We start from the raw sequence: 26,486 nt of genomic DNA on the forward strand, positions 1-26,486 counted from the left end.
TGCTGTTTTATCAATTCAAGAATCAGATTAAGTTCTAAATGGTTATTTATAAATGAGAATCTAATTGAATTAAGGTGTTAATAACAATACCAGGCGCCTCCATTTACAATTTCGATAAAGAATAAAGCAAATAAAAATCTCAAGCAAATACCAGGCGTCTCCATCTTAATTTTTATCAATTAGTAAATCAGTGTGACGCTCATTTTCTTTACGAACTAACCCATTTTAGGCTCAAGAACAGATGAAAATGCCCACAGATAAAATAAGAAGAAAACAGGAAAATTGATTAAAAATTAGCCTTTTGCCCTCCATTGAACAACCCTCCAAATATATATACATATAGTGTTAAGGGTGCTGTTGAGCCCTCCCCCTAGATACCGTGCGAGGAGAATTATCTCACTCTCAGGATGTGAACATTCTCTTTTTATCACTGCACCAAGGACCTTTATCTCCCATATCATGCATTTTTTATACACCTCACATTGGGTGGCTATTGAGAGTTTGCGATTGAAGCCACAAATAGACACTTTGTCACACCTCTTGGCTCTTTCATGATGGGAAAACAATATAGGTACCTATGGTGTTCTATGGGTATGTGTGATGGTGGGTATCGCACTATCGGGTGTCAGTGGAAAAGTGTAGCGGTTAGGCAGCACCAGAATGGGATCATTTTGCATCTCACGCGAGACAATTAACAACATATAATGGAAGTATTGGTCAAAAAAATGCGGGAAGATCATTGTGGCACGTTCGGTGTGAGAAAGAATTTTCTTTTATGGGTGTCTCACTATCGGGGAGCCACATATGAGCAACAGCAGTGGCTGTTTGCCACATCGCCAACACACTGTTTAAACAGGGAGATTGCGACGAAGCGCGTCTCGCGGAGTGAGTTTATCGAGTTGAGAGTGTTTTAAAAAAAAATTAAGTCGTAAATTATGTGGAATATCACTTTGTCATCAAGTGGTTGGGATTGTTTGCCACAATTCTCTTGCTGAGATTTAATTTTAAATCACCGATCAACGCGCTCTTTCCAAGCCCACCTCTTGCGCGCACTCAACCCGCAGTTCTTTTGTGATTTTCACACCATCGCCTTGAGGGGCTCTTAACGAACTACTTTCTCTCTTTCATTCAAATTTTTCCTGTTTTTCCTCTGAAATTCATTTTCTAATTAGTTCTCTTTTTTCGCGCGTGTGTGTGAAAATAATGTAAATTTGTGGTGGAGAATTTTCTTCAGCCCGTGTGTGTGTGTGCTTCATCTTAGAGTGAGAAAAGCGTTGATTGAAGATAGCAAAGATGGAACAGTTTCACTATTTTATGCTAATTAGCGTGAATTTCCTCCTATTGTGTGCCAATGTCAATGCAAAAGGCCACCAATTCCGCCATGTGGTTAGCGATAGGGCGATCAGCTTTACAAATTGCACCATTGAGGACCTCAAGAATATCCGCGAATTCCATTTGCAACCTCAAGACGTGATCATATCGCAATGTCACGTGCCTGAGCTCCCCAATGCGCTCTTCTTGCGCACCTCATCGCTTCTCATGCTCGAAATCACCGATTGCCACCTGGAGACCCTTCAGGACTACGCCCTGAATGGCCTCAACCAGCTACAGGTGCTCAATCTCACACGGAATAACATCAGCGTCGTGAAATCATGGAGTGATCACGATCTCGAGAGTGTTCAAATGATCGACTTACGACGCAATCAACTGCGTGAGCTCAACAAGAACACCTTTAGGCGCTTCCCGAACCTAACACGCCTCAACCTAGCTGTGAACTTCATTGAGACAATGAAAGAGAACACCTTCAAGTTCACCCCACACCTCAAATACATCAATTTGGGCAAAAATCTCATCACCCACATTGCAGAGTACACCTTCAAGGGGTTGCATAAGCTCACGCACCTGTCGCTGCATCACAATCAAATACGCTACATTGACTTTTTTGCCTTTGTCAGCAACAGCCACCTCAAGTCCCTCCATTTGCAGGGCAATGAGCTCACCGTGTTCGAAGCTGAACTCGTTGCAAATCTCCCGAGGCTTGTGCACTTCAATCTCAGCCACAATCAGCTTGAATCCCTTGCAGAGGGGATTTTTAAGAGGAACCTCGAACTCAAAGTTCTCGATTTGAGTTACAACAATTTCACAGAGTTCGCGGAGACTTCCTTTACGGGATTGGAGAGTCTTGAGGTAACGTACTTTATGTTTTTAAATTTTTTTCATAATTTTCTAAAAAGTTTTTGAGAAAAAATTTAATCGAATTTTCTTACTAACCTTGAATATGATGCTCTATGGTAAAATGAACCGCTGTACACCTGGAAATTTTCGCACCTGCGGGGAAACAGAGCCTGGTTAAATTCTTTTATTAACCCTTCAAGGTCCATTGGGTCATACGCTGACCCAAAGGCTCGATTTTGAAGATGTCCCATTTTTTAGATTTATTTTTTAAATTTTGAGTCTAAATTAGTACAAGACTATGTCTTTACAATCCCTCATCATTTTATGACCATTAAAGGACATCCCCAAGAACTCACTGGATCAAGAAGAACGAAAAACTGATTTGAGTTGAGATTTTTTGTCAAAAATGTTTTATTTAAACTCAAAGGAACCCCTAAAAATTATGTTTTGTTCAATCAGCTCGCTAGATTGGTCACGGTCCTTGGGTTAAACTAATCTATATGTGTATCACAAAATATATAGGACGAAATTGAAAGAAATAATGAAGAAAAAAATATTTTAATTATGACGAGATTGCGATTTAGCGTGAAATGTTTCACGAATTATTTTAAAATGGCGTGAGTTGCTCATGTTCCATGGACCAGTATGAAGCATATTTCTTATTTTCAAATATCAATTTATAACGATTCTTTACCGGAAACCATTTCATTCGATCTGAATCTCTGATGCTCGTGATCTTCTTCCATATGCTAGAAAATTCGTTTTGTCTTAAAAAAGCCTTTCCAGTATATTTTTAAAGCTTTTTATAATATTTTTTTAAAGCCTCAAAGGCCCCAAAATTCTTAACAATTTTATTATTTTATTTTCTTCATAATATTTTATGTCTTTCATGTCTTTTCTGCTCAAATCAGAAATCTCAAAAAAATAAAAAAAATTTCCTCGACTTTAAGACCCAAATTTTAAACGTTAAGTGCTGATAAGATTTCTCAAGCTCTCAGAAATCCCTCTAGAGATGCTCCACGTCGTTCTATCTTAGCAGAGATTTTACATTGAGAAATGCATCTTATGGTGCATTACAAATCTCACCCACTTCTTGCAAATAACGCGCTAAAAGATAGTTAATCGCACGTGATTAATCAAACTTGCACATCTTGCAGGTGTTCAACATCAGCCACAATCACATCCCTGAGCTTAGCAAATACATCTTCAGAGAATTCACGGCTGTGACCCATTTAATCCTTGCAAATAATCACCTCACAGCCCTCGAGGATGAGCTTCTTGAATTTGTACCCAAAGTCCGTGTGCTCAACGTTTCCGGCAACGACATCTCCGCCATTGATGCGGATCTCTTCGAGGGACTGAAGGAACTTCAGGTGGTGGATTTGTCGTGGAATCATTTGACAAATGTGAACTTCCTACCCTCAATTGGGGGTAATTTGAAGCTCCTGGACTTGAGTGGGAATCTCTTTCACAGCTTGGATTTGACAAAATTCGTCAGCATGCAGCGTGTTGTGCTCGAAGGGAATCCCTGGCACTGCCGATGGCTCATTCGTGCCATGATGACCAAGGTGGATGGTATCGATCTGGGTAGGGACTACGCATTTACGGGTGGGTCGACCGAAGTGAGCCGCGTGGCTGGGATTGAGTGCGTAGATGAGGAGAATGGGGAGAATCGGAGTGTCATCCTGCTGAGGGAGATGGACAAATCGCCCGAGGACGAGGGTGGAAATTTTAACAATTGGCACGTGAGTACACTCGCAATTCTCCATCCCTTCCATCACCCCCACGCATCCCCGGAAACTCCAATAAAACAGCGGGACGTGAAAGAGTAGTCCTTAAAACGTAAACAATTCACAGGGAAAGCTCTATTTGAACACGGAAAATCATTTGAGGAATTCCCAAGGAGATTTTCCGAAAGGGACATTAAATCTCTCTCTCTCCCTCTCTGTCTTTCTGACTGAGGGTGTGGGAATTTTTTCTCTTTCTATATAATTTTTTTCTTCTGGAAGATATGAGGGTTAAATCTTGATCTTGCTACATATAATATGTATGCTATATAGCTTTGTTTTATTATATAAATAGCACAAAAAATCATCTAATCGGGGATTTTGCAATCCTTGTCCAATTTCTCGGTTCCAGGCACGAAATTCCCAATCATTGGGCACCCATCAGGCTGTTGGGTACAACCGGGGCACCTTCCTGACCAAATCCACCGGTGGGATTGATGATTTCGATTACAAAGCAATTTTCCTGTGGCTCACCATTGGGATTGGCGTGGTGTTTGGCGTGACAAAGGTTTGCCGGATTCTCCTGATCAAATCCGAACGACGCAGCGAGGAGTGGCGCAAGGACCAGCACGTATGTCTCCCATAAACCACCAACCCCCGCAGCACCTAATTGCACAGCATTAATTCCCATTTGGCTGTACACCACCCACCCTTGCCTAATTCCCGGACAATCCCAGCTTGAGAAATTGCTCGTGTCTCGGCCACCCTGTGCTTTTTCCACCCCATTGTGCTGCCAAGAGATTAGCCCTGACGCCTTGCTCGAGTATCCTGTTCACTCCCCCCCCCCCCCACACACACACACCTCATATGTGGAGCATCCTCCAAGCGAGAGAGGGGAGTGTGTTGTGGGTGGAAAAAGAAATCCCCATTTTGGCAATTTAGCCTCCCAAGCGGGCGCTTCGACCCAATTAATTTGTGTTGATTTCTCCATTATTGATTCAATTATTTACAGAACAATACAGAGGCAATGCCCACCAAAACCCCTTAAATTCTTCCACAAAAGCTTTGCCTGGAATTATTTAACTATCCACCCCTGGAAAGATTTAGCGAATATTAAGAGGGAATTATTACCTGCATTTTATGAGTTATTAATTTATTAGGTTTTTTTATGAATTTATTCGATTTATTAATTCTTTTTATTTGTTTAGGGGGCATTCAATTGTTAGATTCATGTGTGCCAATATTCGGCAGCAAAAATGAAGAAAATAATAGAAAATCATCTAAGAGCTTATAGAGTTTTTAAGATTAAAACATAATCTGATCCTTTCCAAATTCATCAACAATTTGAGCTTTATTAATTTTAATAAAGGAGTTCATGCACTGGCCATATAAAAACTTCCTCTATCGCAGAACAATTTTGACCCATTCCACCCTGTAGAGAATAAGAAAAAAAACAGGAAAATCGTGAAGGAAACTCCCCAATATCCACTTGGATAACATAGAAAAATGCAAATAAAAATTGCCAAAAACTTCAAATATTGCGACGCCATTTAAGATTTTTCTCAGGATCTACTGGATGGATTTTGATGGGATAAAAAGCAAATGGAAGAGGAAATACTAATGCAGATTTTGATGCACCGGAATTTGGAATTTCCATTCTAGGGCTGAGAAAAGTGGAAAAACGTCAAAAATATCTGAACAAAAGTCACATTTTTCCATGAAAACCTACCTTTGTGATTAATTTATAAAAGAAAAAAAACCTCCGCGGAAAATGCGCGGAGACGATTTTTTAGAAGGATAAAAATCACAAATGGCGACAAATTGGTTCGCATTTTTTTTGCAATCTTTATTTGCATTTTTCTCTGTGATCCCAGTGGATATTGGGGAGTTTCTCTCACTTTTTAAATGTTTTTTTCATTCTCTACAAGGTGGAATGGGTCAAAATTGTTCTGCGATAGAGGAAGGTTTTACATGACCAGTGCATGATCTCCTTTTCTCTATTACTTTATCAAAAAAAAAAGAAAATATTGAAAGAAGATTGCATGATTCTTTCTTTCTCTGTTGATTAAAATAATAAAAATCTCTCAACTGAAACAGTTTAAATATCAAGAGGCAACCACATAAAACCATCCTTTTTATCCTTTTTTTTATCAAGTTTATGTGGAATGCAGAGTTTCTTTTTCCCAGCTCTCGCCGCAATCTTGTACAAACAGCTAAATGGGCAAAAAAAAACTAACCCATCAATTTGTGTGATTTAAAGAAACCTTCCAGTCCAGCCCTCGGGAAGCTGAGTGGTTGGCTTCTTTGCTGGAAAACTGAAAAAGGAAACCTCATGATTTTTTCTCTCTATAGTGCTCTTTTTTCTTGCAGGAAAAGTACATGCAAGAGCTGGAGGAAATCGACGAGAAGTACATGCAGCAGCAAATGCAGGAACATTCCATCTACAAACCATGAAGGATGTTGTAAATAAAGCATCTTAAAGGCTCATAAAAAATTTATTACACTTCCTCCTCAGTTAAACAATGAATCATTTTGCTTACATTTTATATATCACTCTTTTCATTTTTGCCAAGAATTTCCTTTCACAACACAATATTTAATGTTGCTCTTTTTTTTGTACTCATAAAACAAATAATTTGTTGCTAAAGTGGCAACATCATGTATAGCATCCCCTTTTCTATGCTACGCACCCCCATTTTGCAATTTTTTTTCTTTTATTTCTCCTACCTATAAGATGTAAACACCCTGTATAGTATTTAAGAAACATCAAAATGAATGTAAATTAGCCTATAAATGAATTAACATTAATATTTTATCCCCCATATATTTTTTTGTAAGCATGTAGAGCAATTCTTTTCCTCTCAAAAAAATTTTATTTAGGAAGTATTTTGAAATAAAGATTTCTTATTTGCTACATTAAGTAAATTTCCCCTCGTGTGACTTTGGACTTGGTATACAAACTTAAATATTCTTTGTGGCACAGAATGTTGGTGGTATATATTATTTTCTCAGAAAAAAAATTATACCTTCCTCAACAAATTTCTTCCTCTCTCTCTTTTTTCCCATACTTCAGTAGAGCTCCTCTCTAGTCCCTGTAGAGACTCTCAATCAATTCCTCATACATTTTCACGACAACATTTCGCTTTACTTTGAGCGTGGGGCCTAAAAGAAAGAAAGTAAAAAAGAAAGCAGGGAGGGTGGAATCATTAGAAATTCGTACAGAGACTTTTCCTCTCTCCAATGCTGAGAACCAATAAACTCACCCAATTCACCAGTTGGCACAGAGAAGTCGTGCGGAAGAAGCTTGAATTTTTGAATCTTCTGAGCATTGGACGTTGCGAATTTATTGGCTCTGGTGATGCCTTCTTCAATGGCTTTGAGTACCTGCACAGATCATTTGAAGAGAGGGGGAGAAAGATTAGTCAAAGTTCTTCAAAATTAAGAGAGAGAAAAATTCTTCCGAAAGATTTATTTTCCTTACTTTGGGACACGGTCCAGCTGCATGAATCTCTGAGAGTTTCCCATAATCAACACCGAGACCTTTCAGCCATGCCGTTGTCTCATGATGCAATTCATCCTTTGGAGCTCCACTCTCAGCGTCCATTTCAGTCTTTTTGAATAGAAGTAAAATCAAAGAAAAATTGAAAAAAATTTCTAGTTCGATTGAAAAATTCTCTAATATTTTACAGGGTGGCCAGGAAATTAGGGCATGATTTTGACCGCGAATAACTTTTGATTGGATTGAGATATCTGAAAGTTTCTGTTACCAAAAGATGCGTAAACTCAAAAAGTTTTATTTGCTTTTTACTTCAACTTGATATCTTAAAAGTTGGAGCGGCTAGAGCTCCAATTAATGTGTAAAATGTATTTAGAACAGAAGACAGAAATAGAATTCATTTATTACAAAGAATTTTCTCACAAAAGAATTTTAAAAGCATTTTTTTCCAAAAAAAGAGTTTTATCGCAAAGGATTTTTAAAAAATCTTCTCAAAATTTTCAGTTTATTAAAAAAAAAAAAAGAATTTTCATAATTCGTCTCAAAAGAATTATTGAAATTTGTCTCAAAAGAATTTTTAAAACTTATCCTGAAGTAATTTTCAAAATTTCTCTCAAAAAAAATTTTAGAAACATTTAAAATGTTTAAAATAGTTATAAATTAAATAAATTATAAAATTTAATTTATTTATTAAATTATAAATAAAATAGTTTTTAAAATTATTCAAATAGTCTTCTAAATTCGTTACAAAAGAATTCCCAATGTTTTCTCCAAAACAATTATTAAAAAAAAATCTTTAAAATCTTCTAGGAATTCAAGAAAAAAATAAAAACTAATTAACTCACCTTAAGAGCAATGAGCATCGTGAGGTATTTCCGTTGATCACCAACGAGGAATGCATTGCTAACCACGGGCAATTCATTCTTAACGAGATGCTCAACATGGACAGGTGGAACATTCTCCCCACCAGCTGTAATGATGAGCTCCTTGAGGCGTCCTGTGATGTAGAGGAAGCCACGATCGTCAATGTACCCAATATCTCCAGAATGGAGCCATCCTTCGTCATCGAGAGCCTCCTCCGTCTTCTTCGGCTCATTCAGGTAGCCCATAAAGATATTCCTGCCGCGCATGCAAATCTCCCCGTGGCCCCTGTCGTCAGCTTCGTGAATCTTCGTCTCAGTCCCAGGTAGTTGCCTCCCGATTGTGTTGAAATTGTAGGCATCGGGATTTGTCAGGGAGTGCCCACCGGTGGTTTCTGACATCCCAAAAGCCTCCATTACGGGTAAATCGAGGCTCATGAAGTACTTCTTCAGCTCCGGGGCCATTGGGGCAGCAGCACTGGCAATTGTTTGGCATCGATCCAACCCCAGAGCTTGCTTCACTTTGCTCAAGATAATATTCTTGGCCACTTTGTACTGCCAGCTGGCCGATGGATTACCCTCAATGATGTTCATGTGATGCTCAAGGGTAACAGACTTAGCCCATGTGGCAATCATTTTCTTTATTCCCCCATTTTGAGCCGCAACCTGAAGCATCTTCTCTTGGATTTTCTCATAGACACGCGGAACACCGAGGAAGCGTGTTGGTCGTGCCTCTTGGAGTGTCTTAACGAGAGTCCCTTTGAGTGCATCCTTGTCCGCAAAGTACACCGTCACGGCAAACTGGAGCGTGAGAAAGATGTCCACAATCTGGGCAGCTACGTGACTCAGCGGTAAGTAGGAGATGAGCACCTCCTTCCCATACTGAATCCCCGGTAGACGTTTGCCAATGGTGAAGGCGTCCCATGTAATGTTATCATGACTCAGCATGACCCCTTTGGGATTGCCCACCGTGCCAGACTGCAAGAGAATTAACAATTTATCATCAATACTCTCCCCGAAAACCCCCAAATGGGAGATGGGGGAAAAGTGCATTTGCCATCGAGGGAACGAACCGTAAAGACCAAGCAGCAGCACTCGTTGATAGCCATCCGTGCTAGGCGCTTATTGAGCTCCTCCGTGCAATCCTCTACGTCCATCTCCTCCAGTTCCGACCACTGCAAGAGCAACACAAACCACCCACCCCGAATTACATTTTGTCACCTCAGGACAAATTGGAAAATTCCCCATGATTCACTCTGTGAGAATTTTCTCAATTTTCATCTCCACCCCATTAAGGGATTGGAAAAACCATCGCATTGAAAATCCCAATATTTGATTTTTTTTCTTCACCCCCATTAAAATAACACGCAGAGAAATTAATTACATTTTTCCATCATCCACAAAGAGCTCCTTCAAAATGTTTTACTTGCAGTTAAGTGGGTGAAATTTAATAATCCAACTGAATTGATTGTATGAAATTTATACATTTTAATAGTTCTTCAATGTGAAAAAAATGTCATTATATAGGAAAAATTGGAACAAAGATCGATTAAAATTCGAAAAATAGGGGTTTGTGCTTGATTAATAAAAATAAATGAGATTTTATTTAAACCATTTCTTTTAATGAAAACTTTCTTTTAGCTGTGATTCTTTCGAAGAAAAGAATAGCACAGCTTCTGTGTACCACCTAAAATGCAATGTTGTCCGATCGGGCTCAAACTTGGGATGAGCACGAATTAGGGTCCCCACATTCCAAAAAACGTATGCTCCAAAAAACTTTTCCGTCCGTCCGGCCGGCCGGCCGGCCGTCCGTCCGTCCGGCCGTCGTATAAGGCTTAATAACAAGAGAACGGTAATAGATAGAGACTTGCGGTCAACGGCAAAGTTCATATATCGCGTGGAAGACATCCGATTATGAGGTCAAATCCACCCCCCCACCCTTCCGTCCGCCATTTTGGAACACCCCTAAATTTTGTTTTCACTATATCTCAGCGCCTGTAATAGCTAAAAATCTGATATTTTGATATGTTGTAGGGGCCATCAAGAGCTTTCCAACGACACCTCATTTTCGAAAATCGGTCAAGCCGTTTAGTCAATATGGCCGCCACAATTTTTCATTGACAATCGACCATAACTCGAGAACGGCTTGACCGATTTTGATCAACTCAAGCTCAAATGAAAGCTCTCAGCAAGCCCTACAACTTTCTAGAACATCCAAAGTTTCAAAAGTGACCGCTAGAGGGCCAAAAATCAAAAACAAAATTTTCGATTAGTTTTCGATGAATATCTCGAAAACTGTACGATAGATTTGGATGAAATTTCAGTATGTTATAGTTGACTATATTATCTAGCTCCATGCCAAAAATGAAGAAAATCTATGTCGCCGTTTTCGAGATATAGCCTTCCAAAGTTGGCATGTCATATCTCGGGTTCTACAAGTCCGATTTTAATCAACTCAAGCGCAAATGAAAGGTTTCGTGAAGCCCTACAAATGTCTAGAACATTGCAATTTCGAGAAATGACCGCAAGAGGCGCTAAAGTCAATATTTTGCATATCCAAAATTTTTAAGTCTAAATATCTCAAAAACTGTACTGTGTATTTCGTTAAAATTTCAGTATGTTATAGCTGAGGTCAAGACCTTTCCAACAACAGGTTATTTAAGAAAATCTATGGAGCCGTTCAGGAGATATAGGGGTTTTAATTTTTTATTTAATTAATACGCAAATTCTTTGGCGCCCCGCGAAGCGGGGCGCCTTATATATAAGGTATATGAATATAAATGCAGAGTAAAATATAACGGTAATATATAAATATATATAGTTGCATGTTTAATTAGTACGCTAACTATTTGGCGCCCCGCGAAGCGGGGCGCCTTATATATAAGGTATATAAATATAAATGTAAATGCAAAGTAAAATATAACGGTAAAATATAAATATATATAGCTACATGGTACAGATTAAGGAGAAAAGGGAATGTACATGGTAAGTTTCACTTACGGGCTGTGATTCTTCCTTCAGAGGCCAAGTTAAATATATGTAAATGCAAAGTCTAATAGATAGCTGCAGAGTATGGATTAATCAGAAAAGGGAATGTACTGGTAAGTTTCACTTACGGGCTGTGATTCTTCCTTCAGTGATCAGTCTAAGTGTGATATTTGATATAAGTTTGGTGGTGCAAACTCTGGGGAAGGATGACTCGCGCCACGAATCACAGCCAATGCGCGAGTTAGCCTTCCCCCAGAGTTTGCACCACCAAACTTATATCAAATATCACACTTAGACTGATCACTGAAGGAAGAATCACAGCCCGTAAGTGAAACTTACCAGTACATTCCCTTTTCTGATTAATCCATACTCTGCAGCTATCTATTAGACTTTGCATTTACATATATTTAACTTGGCCTCTGAAGGAAGAATCACAGCCCGTAAGTGAAACTTACCATGTACATTCCCTTTTCTCCTTAATCTGTACCATGTAGCTATATATATTTATATTTTACCGTTATATTTTACTTTGCATTTACATTTATATTTATATACCTTATATATAAGGCGCCCCGCTTCGCGGGGCGCCAAATAGTTAGCGTACTAATTAAACATGCAACTATATATTTTTATTGAATTAAAAGAAATAAAATTAAATAGTTTTTCAAATCTGTTGGAAAATATCGAAGATTCATGAAAAAAGAAAATTTAGTAATAATAAAAATTAACAAAGTAAAGGCTCTATTATGAAAGCACATTTTAATATGTAGGGTATATAGTCAGAGAAAACCAGTGGGAACGCCTAGTAATTGAATGTTTTATAAAACATTCAATCACATTTATTCTTTTGACAAAAAAACAAGGGGTGTTTATCTGACTAAAAATATTCGGATGATTCGCCAAAGAAATAAAAATATCCTGCAGACGAACATTTCTTTTTTTTACTATATTATTTTATGTACTAAATTTTAGACGAAAAAGTAAAATTCAGTTTAGCACTTTATAGACTTAAATTTAGTACATTTTCCCATTGTATTCAGTACATTTTTCCAGCTTGAATTTACTGTTTTGGGATAAAATTTAGAACAAATTTAGCACTTTTAATGATTGAATATATTACTTTTTCGGCTTGATTTATTACTATTGCTTCGGGTAAAGTTTAGTATTTTTTGAAAATTCAATCTTAATCGAAAACATACTAAATTCTGGCCAAAAATATAGTAAATTCTTACCGAAAAAGTTCTGAATTCAATAGGAAAAAGCACTAATTTTAAGGCGAATAAGTACTAAAGAGCCTAAAAAGTACTAAATTTAATCCTAAAAATTATTAAAAAAAAAAAAAAAAGAAGTTAATTCTGACCGAGAAAGTAGTCAGTGCAAGCTGAAGAAGTACTGAATTCTAGATGAAATTGAGATCTTTAAGATCTTCGGGAATATTGACATTATTCGCCAAAACAGTCAAAATATTCGGCAGATAAACACCCCTTGAAAAAAATCAAAAATGAGATTTTTTCAATAAAATCAGATAAAATTTTGGAAAAAATTAGTTCTGAGTTCGAAAAATATTTATTTTAATTAGAAATATTTTTTTCTTCTATTGGAATCATTTAATCAATAAAAAATTTTAATCAATTGATTAGTTTTATTAAAGAAAATAAATAAATAAATTAGTAATTACTTTATGTATTATGGGCAATGTCTTAAATAAAATTTAAATTCAAATTCAATCATATTACATTATATATTTAAAATGGCAAATAAACTAATGAATAATTAAAAGCTTATACTGCACCAAATTTGATTATGAAAAATTCCAGGAAATTACTGAAGTAACATTTTAAATACTAAACGGATTGAATTTATTAAAATCCAATAATTATTTTTTGAGTTCAAAAACACATAAAGCAAATAAAAATTTCCCAGAAACTACCTTCAAAAAAATATCTTAATAGATTTTCCAATGCAGCGAGAACTAAAATTTTGTGAATATTTCATTGAAATCGATTAAAGGATTCTCGGAATCTACGAAAATAGGTTAATGAATATTTTATCCAATCCCTCTCAAAATAATAATAAATTCTACTATATTACTGCGAAATTATTTAACCCCTCTTTTTGCACAGATTTATCCCTACCACCTCCCCACAAATCCTTCATATATAGCGATAGAGATAACTTTTCTATTTTCAATCAAAATTTCTTCGACACTTGACACAGAATAAAAGTTTTGCGACATCATTTACAATCCGCAATAGTGATGGAATTTTATGGATAATGCCATACAACACAGCAGAGATAAGTCGTTGGGAAAGTTCCGCCTTTGCCCTTCAAACGATTTCCCAATTCCGCTATGTTCGTTTCCGCCCCGGGTTGGGAGGGCGTTGGGGGAGAGAGAGGGAGGTAGGGAAAAAAAGTGAAACTCATTGGGAAAAACTATGAATAATATTTCAAGTTTGGAAAACAACAAAATTCTCACAAAACACAGAGAGAGGTTTCCTCCAAAACATAACAAAGTCAATCATAACGCGTCCAGTTATAAGAGTTGGTGTCCCACAACGTGTAGAAGTTTGTTTATGCGTTGTAATACTATTTGTGAACAATATTAGTAGGCAAAGTTGATTTTTTAGTGAAATTCAGCAATTTGATGCATAAAAATTGTCATATCTCTTGTTCTATAACACCTACAGAAATTTCATGACTAGTTTTGGAAAGGTCTTGAAATAAGCTATAATTTGACATATATCTCAATAATTTTCAAGGTCACCTCCAGAACACAAAATGGCGGATTTTTGTTTCACCAAAACAGTTTTTCGCATTTTTCGTCCTGAAGGAATGGTTCTAGAGGTTTCTGATGTTCTAGAAAGTTGTAGATAATTGCAAAACCTTTAATTTGATACAAAGTTGAGTCAAATCGGACAAGCGGTTCAAGAGATATGGTTCTTAGAACTTTTCAAATGCAAGAATTATTCAAATGGCCATATCTTCTAAACGGCGACATAGATTTTCTTCATTTTCGGACTGGTGACAGATATTGAGTCAGGCTACAACATATCAAAATTTAAAGGAAATCTATAACAGATGTTGGGAGATATTGCCTCTTAAAGTTAGGCAATTTTTGTTTTTGATTTTAGCGCCTCTTGCGGATGTTTTTGGAACTTGGAATGTTCTATACAGTTGTAGGGCTTCTTGAAACCTTTCATTTGATACCAAGATGATCAAAATCGGTCAAGCCGTTCTCGAGTTGTATCGAAAAAACACTTTTTGCTTAAGGCCGCCATATTTGCTAAACCGCTTGACCGATTGTCAAGTATGAATTGTTGATGAAAACGTCTCTCTGAGCTCTACAACATACTAAAATTTCAGACCTCTAGCTATAAGGGAAGTGATTGATAGTATTTCAAAATGGCGGACGGCGGCCATCTTGGATTTTGAAAATGCGAAAAAATGAAATTTTACACCCATATTTCTATAGAAAACTTCAAACCGGAAGTCTCTATCTCTTACCGTTCGAAAGTTATAAGGCAAAGTTTAGGCGACCGGCCGGCAGGCCGGCAGGCCGGCCGGCAGGCCGGCCGGATCAAAAATTTTCCACCACCATTTTCGTAATGTGGGATGTCTAAAACGTGCTCATACCAAGTTTGAACCCGATCTGAGGTGGCCGGTTTTTCCGACGATTACAATACTTGGTGTTGGCCACGAAGTGGAACACCAACTAATACACAACTTTTTGGACTTTGGGTGAGACGGCACTTTTCCTTTGGTCTCCCACCCACCAAAAGTGGGAGCATAGAAAAAAAAACTTCTTATCCACGCGTGTCATTATATTGAATCTCTCCAGCACCCAGATATCGTGCTGAACTTTGAGTGGAAGCAATTCATTATGAGAGACGCGATGCTGGCTATGCCAGGGAACTTAAGGCAAAGTCTCTTTGCGTGTGAGGAGATTTTGTCTCAATGGAAGGAGGAACAAAAGGGTGAAAAAAATGTTATATAGGAAGCAAATGAATAAATCATTGTCGTGTCGATTCTTCTCTGTTTCCCCCCATCGCAGTAATATGAAAATGAAAATTGATACGCTGACAAGGACGGAGCCGAAAGTAGTGATGATGGGAGTAAAAAGAGCAGAGTACTTGAGATTTTTAGTAGATGGGGGCTTGTGTGTGGTTGTGACTTACACGATAGTATCCATCTTCACGCTTCACGAAGGGTTCGTATGGGGGCAAAGTTTGGACAACAGCCTTTAGATGTGGCAATTTGTGCCTAATGGATCGAACTTTCTCCATTTGCTTACTATCATCCACGATCGCAATGTTTGCCTCTGAAGTGCTTAGTACATGGTAAACAGCATCCGCAGAGTTTGTCGTATAGATGCCCGTCACGATGCCACTGCAGGGGAGAAAAATGTCACATGAGGAGCAATTACAGCGAGAAATAAAAACAGTGTGGTGTGTGAAAAACGTGAGCTGCAGGGTGTATCGAATTCCAAATGGATTGGTTAGCAATTGAGGCGACCGTACACTTAATCATTGATTGCTTGCCCAACCCTCATTTTCCTCCCGTTTTTTTTATTTCCATCCCCCACAGTACTCACCCCGCATGGATGGCAGCCAATTCAGAGTAGAACCACTCGGGACTGTTGAAGGCTAGAATCCCAACAGAATGCCGGGGCTCCAGGCCAAGTTTAATGAATGCCTTCGCCACTTTGTAAACATTTGCTTTATACTCCCTGCAACGATATATAGCACAGAGCAATTTGAAATAGGAAAAGTATTAGGAAAACAGGATGAGAGACGATGAAAAAAAATCAATATAAATTCCACAAGATGCAATTTTATTGGCCAAATCCCATGGATTATGTATTTATATAGCAATGGAAAAGCTTCGGAGGGAAGCTTTGAACATGCAAGATTTTTCTTTTGAGAGAATTATAATAGGAAAAATATTTTTCATTAGCTAAAATAGAAAATTTATTTGTAAAGAATTTACTTCAAGTGCAATTGAAAAGGGAATTTTTATATTCATTTTTTTCTTAACCTAATTGTAGGGTTTTTGAGATAAAAAGTTTAAAGAATTTTTAGAGAGAAAAGGAAAGCATATAAACATAAACGTTAGATTTAAGAGAATAAATAGGACATTACAAATTTTGAATTATTTTTTTAATTCAATTCTTATTATTTATTTATTTATTTATTATTTTTATTTATTATTATTTTTGAATAAAAATTAGACCATTATGTTTTCTTGTCGGAAAAGCTTGTGAAAAGCTCTTACAATTTTAGTTCTCAACAATATCAACCTGATTTCGCGTTTTTTTTTAAGAATATTAAAAAAGAATCACAGCAAAAATAAATTAACTTCCTCAAATTGTTTGCCCCTTGTTCATTGATTTTCCCAGAGAATTTTTCATTTAAGGCTTTTCATCTTTTTCTCAGTTTTAAAAGATTTAAAACCTTTTAAAAATAATCAAAAATCTCTCTTATGATCAATAATAGAAAAAAAAAGGAAAAAAAGATTTTCTCTCTCTCATTTTGTTCAATATTCCACCTTTTGCAACTTTGGTGCATAGGAAAATTCATTAAGAATAATTATTAGATAAAGCTTCACAAGTTAACCTGCTGGCCGCCAAGACCTTGGAGCTTCCTTAGAGCGCCAAGGTGGGGTCGTTGAACGACCCCAAGAAGGAAGTCGATTTTCTCATAAACTATAAAACCGGGAACTGTCGGGTCACTACCTTTAGACTCCTTATATAGTCCTCTTGCCCCTTGCATCACAAATTCGCCACCCGGAAACACGCAGAAGAAGATATTAGGGAAAAACATTTTTCACTCCTTTTTCACAATTTCTTCGTGAGAAATTTGCCACGAAGTTGACCGCAACTGCTATTTTTTTCACTACTTCCCCACATTCCCCTCACTTCCCGCACCGTGATAAATGGCAATATTTCTCGAATATTCTTTATTGTTTTGCACATTTATATGCTTCTAATTATGTTTTATGTTATTTATGTTACTTATTCGCGATAATTCTGACACTGAGATGGTAAAGTGAGAAAGTAAACACAGCCCTTCAACCCCCTTCAACCATATGATTTATGATGTGACTAACTTCATTCTAAGAAATTTTCCGCAGCATGGCCGTTACACCAATTTTTGAATTCCCTTCTTCTACATTTTCCTTAATAACTTTTCTTGTGGTGGACGGATTGAGCTGAAATTTTTACACAACCTCCTCAGATAACCAAAGAACTTATTTCCAAAAGATGGGAATGGTATCTTTTATATTTATTAAGTTATAGCACGAAATATAGGGCTGGGGTCGTTCAACGACCCCGCTTGGCGGCCTAGAGGTTAAACTTTGTACATAAATGCACTTAAAATTCAATTTCAATTTAAATTAGCAATGAATAGAGTTAAGTCATGTAATAACTAATTTATTTATTTATTTATTTAATTAATAAAGGGGGTGCCATCATAGCTGATGATTCCCCTGGTAATAACTAATAAACATATTAAAAGCCCTAAAGTTAAATTAAAGTCAACACAATATGAAAGTAATTTAGCTCGAGAGCTTTGGGAGAGTATCTTCATCATTAAAAGCTCAAAAGCAAATGATTTGAACAGCTTCAAAATTAGTACAAGTTATCATGCTAATAAAGTTTTCTCAATGCAAACTTCTTCATGATTGATATTTCACCGCGAAGGTCACTTGCCATATGCTTGGAAATTCTGAAGCTCTCTCGCTCTCTATTGATCGTTTTTATGAACGAAGCGTGGAAGAGGGAGGAAGTTCAGGGATTTCTTTTTTTTTTATTATGCGATCATTGAACTTACGAGTAGGTCACCTTCTGCCAAACATTCATTGCATTCTTGTGCACAAGAGCAGGATGATCTGGATAGTCCCGAGCAGCTCTATTGAGGAGTGTTGGTACTGAGATGGGATCTTGTGCTGCAATTCCCGATTCACCGATCCTCAGCTTAGCGTAGGCATCCTTTTCGGTAATTGTGTACGTATCGGATGGCATAATCCGGTTGGGACCAACTTTTTCCGCAGGCATTTTTCACTCACAAAATTCAACACTCACACTCACAAGAAGAAGAAAATAGAAGGAAGAAAATAAATCTGAAAGAGATTAAAAAAAAATTCAAATTAATAATATTTTCTTAACATCCATAAGAGTGGAATTATCATTCAGTGGATTGAAAGATGATTTTGCGAAAAAATCCACCAGATAAGATTTCTCTGTAAGTCGCTTTAGTGCAATCTTATCATCTTGCCACGACTAAATATTTATTATTTTTCTCTATATATGTTTTTCCTCTCCTTGCGAAAAATCATTGCGTTTTTTTCTCTCTCTCGAATGTTTTAGAGCTTTTAGAGTGAATCAGTGGTGCGGGAAAAGAGGCATGTTTGCATGCATTCGGCATGTTTTTAATTACACAGAGCAACTACTAAAAAAAAGAGACAATTCACCTGTTTAAATTGCCTCAAATTAATTGTCGTCGCATCACAACGATTAATTGCTAGTTGTATGTAATAATGTAATTTTCTTCTGTTTTACTTTCATGTATGTTCTACGTTTTTATTTCCCCTCCAAGAAGACCGTCAAGTGGTAATGAGGTAAATAAATGACAATCAGTAGGACACCAGTTTGTTGTATTATTTTACTTCTCTTTTGCTTTCCCCCGCCCCCTAACCAGAGAAGAAAATAAAATAAATTTCCTTCTACTAAAGAAAAGTTCCTTATCGGACTTTTCTTTTATATACATAGTACGAAGCGACAAGGCAAAGTGATAAAATAAATTCTTATCGACTTAGCACGAACAATGTCCAATACGTACACAAAAGGGGGGGTTTTAGTGTAGAAGGTGCGGGGCAAACATCACCTTATTGGGCACGATTAAAGTGATTTTATTCACTGATAATTTCCATATAATATGTAATCTTTATAGCTCTTTCCGAATCACCTAATCACTGATAACGCCCCAAAAGCCCCCCAACACACACCAAATACACGCCAAATTCAGGTATTATATGCTGGGGTATTAGGGAAGGGTGGCCCCCATTTGATAAGGCACCAAACCACGCAAGCATTACGATATGCCGCCAAACCCAGAGGTCTTAACGGTGCGAAATTATATGATCACTCAATGCGCGAATTGAGGAATTATTTTCAAGAAATAAAAAAACTTCCAAAAGGGATATCTCGCAATGATGTGAATGTCATTCCCCTGGTGACGACAATTTCTTCAAGAAGATTTATTAGTGTTGGATTTTCCTCATTCATTCACAACATTCTGGCTTTTAATCTGCTTTATATATTTGCTTAGTAACTAAAGAGAAAACGCAACGTGTAAAGAAATTTTGTCGTATGAGGAATTACTTAAAACAGTCATAAAATTAAGGGGAAAAAAACATTTGTTGTGCGTTCTTATGGTAGATGATTACATAAATTAATAAAAACATTCATGAAAAATATAAAAATTTATTTAAAATGTCATATTTTTGCGTTGAAAAGTTAGATTTTTATATAATTGAAGGATTAATCTGATCTGAAAAAAAAAGATCTAAAATGGGTTAATAGAACATTTTCTAAGTTTATTCAAATTTAATTTGTAAATGACTTCATCAGAATTTCAATTAATTCAATCAGATTTTCTTTGATAAGATTGTAATTTAATTAATTCTCAAAGGAAATTGCAATAAATTTCCTTTAGTCTTCATTAACTTGCTTACCAAAATATTGCATTCAGGGAGACATAAGAAAATCAATCTCTTCACAATTAATTCGCATTTTAATGCAAGGTGATTAAACTTTTGAAGAATTGACATGATTACCGGCCCAAGATGATTACCTAATGCACAACTTTACAAAAAAAATGATTGATCATTGACTTTTTAATTGATTGAGGTGTGAGATTATATTTCTTCTAGTTCCAAAGTACAAAACACTAAACTTCTTCCTGATTTTCTCAAGTGATTTTTATTTTTCAAGCCTCCAAAGAAAAACAAAACGTCACTAAAATAATTTTTATCGCGTTTTTTCTTTAATTTTTTTGCTCCATTCTTATACTTTTATTCTGTTAGAGATTTTATGTGAGAAAAGTTTATGATTTGCTAAATTGAATTTAAAGAAATTCGCAATAAAAATTATTGGGGGTAAAGAAAAATAAAGATTTTGTCTAAAAATCATCGTTAAAGTCTTAAATGTTTATTTTATAGGTGAAGGAGACTTTTTTAAAAAATAATTTTTAATTATCCGGATTTATAAAAAAAATTTTTTTAAAGAAAAGTCTTCTTATTTTTTTTTATCTTGAATAAAGCTTAAATAAAAGAATTAGCAAAAAAGATTTTAAGATATAAATAGAACTCTTAATATCATTTTATTTTATGGTCTTCTGTGAAATATAATTCATAATAAAACACTATTAAAAATTATTAATTTAATTCTCTTTATTGTGGTATTTATATGCATAACTAACTTTTATTAATAAAATAAATTACTTGGCAAATATTATTAAAATTCATCTTAATATAATAATAAAAGCTACCATTTTTTTTAGCGTTTAATAATTCAGAATTTCGAACAATGGAAAAAAGCACAGCAGTGTAAAAAAAATAACATAAAGTAAAACTATTATTTTCTACATTTTATTAGCTAATAAAAAGCAGAAAACTTTTTAAAACAAAACAATAAGTTCAAAATAATGATTTTTATCTTATAAGAAAAATACTTTTTATGGATTTAAATTATAAAATTTGCATCGTACAAGTTCTAAAAGCGAAATAAAAAAAAAAGATTGTGCTTTTTGTGGAAATTTATGCTTTTTTGAACACGACTATTCAAGGTTTTTTTTTTAACTTAAACTAAAAGCATAATTTCTTTGTTGAATCGGAATATTCTTCCACATAGAAAACTAATAAATATTTATTTATCATATTAAATTATCATTCAAAAAAATAACACGGAAGAAATTTGCCCTATTGCAAAGCTCCTAAAATTATCAACATGCAAGAGAATCGTATGATTTGTGGGGAGAGATCAGTGGGTTGAGTCAGCGGCGGGAGGCGGTTGAGTCACAGAATGAATAGTATTTTCTCACAATTTTCCACCAGCCGTCAGCTTGCACACAGATTCACTCTCTGAATTTATTTAAACATTGTTTAAGCAATTCTAATTAAACCCCTCTTCCCCTCATATTTGCATATGTGGCGCGAGATTCTGCATTTGTGTTAGAAATTATTAATTGCAGCACGTAATTAATGCCAATAAGTGTTTAGTTAATAAAAATTATTCATATTATGACGAGAGAATGAATGAGGAGAGAATTTCTAATCAAATAAAAAAATGTAATGATAACATTTTTTCTGAAATTCTCCTCCATCCATATTTTACATAAAAGTCAAAAGTTCGACGAAGAAATGCGAGAAGGTCAAGTTGAGTGCGATAAGACCATTCAAATTTCACTACGAGCCCGTCTTCTTACATAATCACCGCATCGCCACACTCAGAATGCATCTCAACCAGAAGAGTAACCAAATATCTCTCGTCCCACATAATCAGACGCAGACAATGCACCCACCATACATTACTCTCCTCTTCCATGTACCAACTTCACTGCCCCGTACACCCGCCGTGCCTATGTGGCTAACACACATGTAAGAGATGGTATATATGAGAGAAAGTAAATTGCAAACACCTGTTATGGAGCCGCCTGGTGCAACGGCAAACAAAATGTGTGGGCAGAGAAAGAGGAAAAAAAATTAAAAGTTAAACAAAAAAAAAGAGTGAAGAAAAAGAAAAAAAACTCCAAGAGCGCGGAAACTCCAAAGCAAAAATAACTCTTAACACACTGAATGCAGTCAGAGTACTGAAGTATTGGGGTCCAAACAACTAAACAACAACTCTATTGGGCCCCCGGCACAATCCCCGGCATATAGTGCTTGTGGGCTTATCAATTGTAAAGTATGTACAACAGCCAACTCTCTATTGGGGCCTTATCAGAAGAGGGAGAGCTTCCACGTATCGATGGGAGATTAAAGTGGAAGGCTTTTTTGTGGGAGAATGCGCGCTTCCTATCGCAAAAATTGTGCCATTTGAACCATTTTTGAGCGCAACGCGATGAACTTGTGTGTTAAAGAACAAATTCGTTTGATTACACAGCTAGAAAACAACAGAAAAGCGAAGTAAAGAATGAAAATGAAAAAGGGGCAAGTGAAACTATTGAAGGACACGCTGGGGCTTTTTTGAAGTTTACGGAAACATTAGAGGTCATTCAAACATATTTTATTGATTTGAGGAAAAATTTTCAAACGGCCCAAACGGCAAAAGGAAGAAAGTTTAGGGAGAGAGTGGTTTTTTACCAATAAAATTGAAAAAAAAATCAAATTTTGCTGGAAAATTATATATGAGAAGTATATGAGAGGAGCTTTCTGGGCGAAAGCTCAGGTAAACAAAACATAAATATTTCAAAGAAATTTTTTTATAAGATTTTCCTGTATTTTTCTCAAGAAACTAAATATTCGGATAAAGGAATTATGTATTCAAAAGTAATTTAAAAAATTAAATTTCTTAAATTTATTTTCTTGATTTTCTTAGAAGAGAAATGAATCGTAAATCGTTTTCTGCTATGTAGTGAAAATCAGTATGATCAGTCGACGGATAAGCTCAATTTAGAATTACCTAACTAAGCATTGTATATAAAATTAATTATAGATTCTTTTTATAAATGAACACCTGTGCTATATTCTTTTATATCGATTTTTTTAAATAAAAAAGATAAAAACCTCCCTTTAAGACTTTCCCAGCTTTAAACATACATTATTAACATATTCTCAATACTAAAAAATAATTAGTAATAAAAACTACCTAAAGCTTTTCCTAAAAAATTTACATTTTTATTATGTCGATATGTTTTTTACGCAATATAAAGAGTTCGAGTTCATTTACCCTTAGGATGAAAGGTGTTAAATTCAACCAACCGGATTTTGTAAAATAGGATACTAACCCTAGAGATTTATCATAAATTACGCAAAATGTGATTCGATTTACAAACTTTTTTTTTTGTTAAACTTTAAAATGTTTTAGAAAGAAATCGGTGTAGTTAAAAAGAAATGTTTAAAAAAAATTATCATGTGTGGAACTGACTAAATGTTTAAAAAAAAACTTGTTTATGTTTAAAGTGTAATAAAATATGTACGCAGCTAATAAATCTCGATAATTTTATTATTGCTGTTGAAATCTTGAGATTAAATGTAAAATAGATCAAATCTTTAGAAATCAATTCTGAAGAAATATCTAAATTTTTCTGTTTCCTTTGAAAATTATTTCTTGGTATCTAAATATAAATTACTTTCACCCGTTGAAGAAATGGTTCTAAAAGATTTATTAGTTGGTATACCACAATCGTGGCATACCAAGTATTATTCATGATTTTTTTACACAATATTCATTCAATTAGTCAGAAAATACTAAAACTCATAAAAAAAAGTTCTCGCGATCGTAAAAATTATTTGCCTTCTTGAAAAGTTTAAATCATTAACCCGGATACTTTGAATACCTATGCCAATTTTTTGTACGTTTATAGAAGTTGTGGAAAATACACAAGAAATGAATATACATAATAAGAATTAAAAGATTAAAAGCAATTGACAGAGCAATTGAAAGAAAATTAAAGATTTGAATTACTCTTTCTAGTGAAAAATTATTTTTAATCGAATATTTAATTAATTCTGTCGAATATTTAACATGATTAATAAATATTTGAAAATAATACAGAATATTTGAACAATTTTTCAAATATACATAATCATCATCGTATTAAATAATCCATAGAAAAATCCGTATGTTATATTTGTAATCCTCTCATTTTATTCATTCAAATACTAAAATATGTACAATTTTGACCAAACAGTCGAATAAAAATCACAGAATATTCCTTAAATATTCCGAATAATTGAAAATATTCCATACTCTACGAAAACCAATGATTTGACCTTATTTTTCTCTCATAACATCCAATGATTCAATTTCCATACAAGCAATGAAAAATATTGCTCATCTGCCCCTTGGCAGTATCACAATTTGCCGGTAACTTTCGCGCACCGCTGGGAGTATTTCAAAATTCCCCAATAAATGCAACAAGTAGTTCGTAAAAAATCAATAAAGATGCACAACTCAAAAATCTCCACAGCATCTCTAAAAATTTTCAAACGGTTCTCAATCAATTTTCTAACTGAAAAATTTCCCCACAACTTTTACAAGGAAGAGAGGAAAAATCGCATTGAAAACGTGAGTGGGAAGATAAAATTATATTTTATAGAGGCGAGCTTTTTTTATCACAAAAGAACCATCGATCACTTTTGGTGGGGTGATTTTGTGATAAGCACTAAATTCCGTCAAATACTCTTATGGGAGGAATTTAAACTCAATAAAGGTCATTATGCGATACATAGGGGGGCTTTTGGGAGATCTTTGCATTTTATTGCATGTTTTTTTTTCTCATCGCGGAACCTTTTCTGCGTGGGCGACAACTGAAAATTTTAAATCAATTCATGATGAATTTTCAACGCCATCCACGCGTATTTTCACTTTGCACGTTGCGCAATGCACGCGGCAATTGAACTATTGAGTATTATTTATTGTGAACTTGTCGAGACTTTGAGCTTTGCTACACTCTGCTTTTTTTTTACTTCCAAAGAGCTTACAACAAGGTCAATAGAACGATTTGTGAGGTCATTAAATCAGGTGTAGCGGCGTCTCGTGAACCTTCCGCATCTTCTTCTCTCTCACACGACACGTCGATGCAAATGTGCATCCCAGGAGAAAAAATCATCCGATTTTGAGCTTTCAACGGAGCTTTTCCTTTTGATACGTGCACATTTGGCGGAAGCACATGGTTCAAGGAACTTTTACAGAGGAGAGGAAAAAAATCCCAAAAAAAGGGGTCAAATCTTACCCAACAGAGCGTCCCTTTGAGATCAAGGTGATCAGCTCAGCACGCCTCGCAAAACGTTCGCAATAAACAACTCGAGTGAGGGGAAAAAGCTTCTTTTTTTCCTTCCACACTTTAGACACTAAATAAGAAAACTCATTCAAGAACAAACGGCGAAAAAATGAGCTTTGAAATTGATGCCACCGTGCATTTGCTGGCAGAACATGCGATCGACTGAAGTAAATTCTCTACATGGTGTACTTTCGAACCACACACTGTTGGACGATCTCTGCTGTGTATGGCCCCCTCTCCAGCTGCCCTCCGCACCACTCCACCCATCTCAAAATCATCCAGTAATCTCCACGAGAACAATATGCGATAGACGAATATAAAAAGAAGGAGATTTTATGTATTTAAAAAAAACGGACAAGTGGAACTGTTTGGACGATAAGGCCGCGTTTTTGTGATGGATTTCCAATAAAATACAAACGAAGATTTTCTAATTTAAAAAAATTACACTATACTGTATCTTCCAAGTATGGGATGATAGTATTACTAAATCCAGCACAGATATTGTATTTGGTGGAGAAGAAAGATTTCTCTTTGCTTCTTCATTATTTGCTCAAGGGGAATTCATCTGGGGGATTTTCTATGCTCCATAAAGGAAAGTTTTATTTATAAATAAAAAAATGAAAGAAATATTTTTAAAAAAAACCTTAATTTTTAAAGATTTTTTTAATGATTTATAGGCTTATATTATGAAGAAAATTTTGAGTTTAATTGATAAAAAAATCTGGATTCAGCAACTATGCCAATCTAGCCAAACTCCACGAAATAATGACATATGGAGAAGATTAACCAATCAGAATGCTGAACCTAAATTTATTAACCAATCGGAGAGCTATATTCTATAAAACAGATTCTTCTTATTCTTCTGTCCAAAGACAAGACTTTTATTTTGGATCAAATCCTTTGATCAGAAAATTCTGCATTTGGTCAGGAGAATCTGTGCTTTTGATCAGCACTGTTTTCAGCCAAAAATATGTCTGAACTTCAAGGCAAAAAGTGAAAATTCTTATTTTTTGCATTTGAAACTTCTCTTTGGTATATATCGATCAGGCTCATCGACGAACCTGCGGGTACGGGATGACCCAAAAATCCAATCAGATTTGCCCTAAAACCAACAGGAGAGTCAGAAAATGCGAAAAACTGTTTTCCTTTTTTTATATTTTCATGACCAACGCTCAATTTTCCTGATTTATTTTTTGTTTTTCATGACCAGAAAGCATTAATCTTCTGATTATAAACC

The 26,486-nt window shown here is 35.5% G+C and overlaps 2 protein-coding genes across 3 annotated transcripts; one reads left to right on the forward strand and one right to left on the reverse strand.

Moving 5' to 3' along the window:
- The first annotated feature begins 744 nt into the window (after positions 1–744).
- On the forward strand, positions 745–6,816 carry LOC129789874 (leucine-rich repeat-containing protein 15-like). The gene is made up of 4 exons (XM_055826969.1): positions 745–2,187; positions 3,333–3,920; positions 4,315–4,533; positions 6,273–6,816. The coding sequence occupies exons 1-4, from the start codon at positions 1,294–1,296 to the stop codon at positions 6,354–6,356; spliced, it is 1,785 nt and encodes a 594-aa protein (XP_055682944.1). The 5' UTR covers positions 745–1,293; the 3' UTR covers positions 6,357–6,816.
- On the reverse strand, positions 6,379–25,547 carry LOC129789865 (very long-chain-fatty-acid--CoA ligase bubblegum). 2 transcript variants are annotated; one of them, XM_055826957.1, is made up of 9 exons: positions 25,202–25,547; positions 18,077–18,365; positions 15,838–15,972; positions 15,422–15,632; positions 9,332–9,433; positions 8,244–9,236; positions 7,384–7,512; positions 7,166–7,286; positions 6,379–7,064 (listed from the first exon to the last, which is right to left on the reverse strand). In XM_055826957.1, the coding sequence occupies exons 2-9, from the start codon at positions 18,298–18,300 to the stop codon at positions 6,988–6,990; spliced, it is 1,992 nt and encodes a 663-aa protein (XP_055682932.1). In that variant the 5' UTR covers positions 18,301–18,365; positions 25,202–25,547; the 3' UTR covers positions 6,379–6,987. The 2 variants fall into 2 exon arrangements, with proteins under 2 accessions (XP_055682932.1, XP_055682933.1); XM_055826958.1 differs by lacking the exon at positions 25,202–25,547 and adding an exon at positions 21,944–22,170.
- Positions 25,548–26,486: the final 939 nt, after the last annotated feature.

The sequence above is a fragment of the Lutzomyia longipalpis genome, chromosome 2 (assembly GCF_024334085.1).
Source record: "Lutzomyia longipalpis isolate SR_M1_2022 chromosome 2, ASM2433408v1".
In the NCBI taxonomy this organism is placed as follows: Eukaryota; Metazoa; Arthropoda; class Insecta; order Diptera; family Psychodidae; genus Lutzomyia; species Lutzomyia longipalpis.

Coding starts and splice junctions, on each gene's coding strand:
- LOC129789874 (XM_055826969.1), top strand. CDS start 1,294: ATGGAACAGTTTCACTATTTTATGCTAATTAGCGTGAATTTCCTCCTA. Junction 2,188..3,332: donor CGGGATTGGAGAGTCTTGAG/GTAACGTACTTT, acceptor CACATCTTGCAG/GTGTTCAACATCAGCCACAA. Junction 3,921..4,314: donor GAAATTTTAACAATTGGCAC/GTGAGTACACTC, acceptor TCTCGGTTCCAG/GCACGAAATTCCCAATCATT.
- LOC129789865 (XM_055826957.1), bottom strand. CDS start 18,300: ATGCCTGCGGAAAAAGTTGGTCCCAACCGGATTATGCCATCCGATACG. Junction 9,434..15,421: donor GTGAAGATGGATACTATCGT/GTAAGTCACAAC, acceptor TTGCTCTTGCAG/TGGTCGGAACTGGAGGAGAT. Junction 7,513..8,243: donor CGATGCTCATTGCTCTTAAG/GTGAGTTAATTA, acceptor CTATTCAAAAAG/ACTGAAATGGACGCTGAGAG.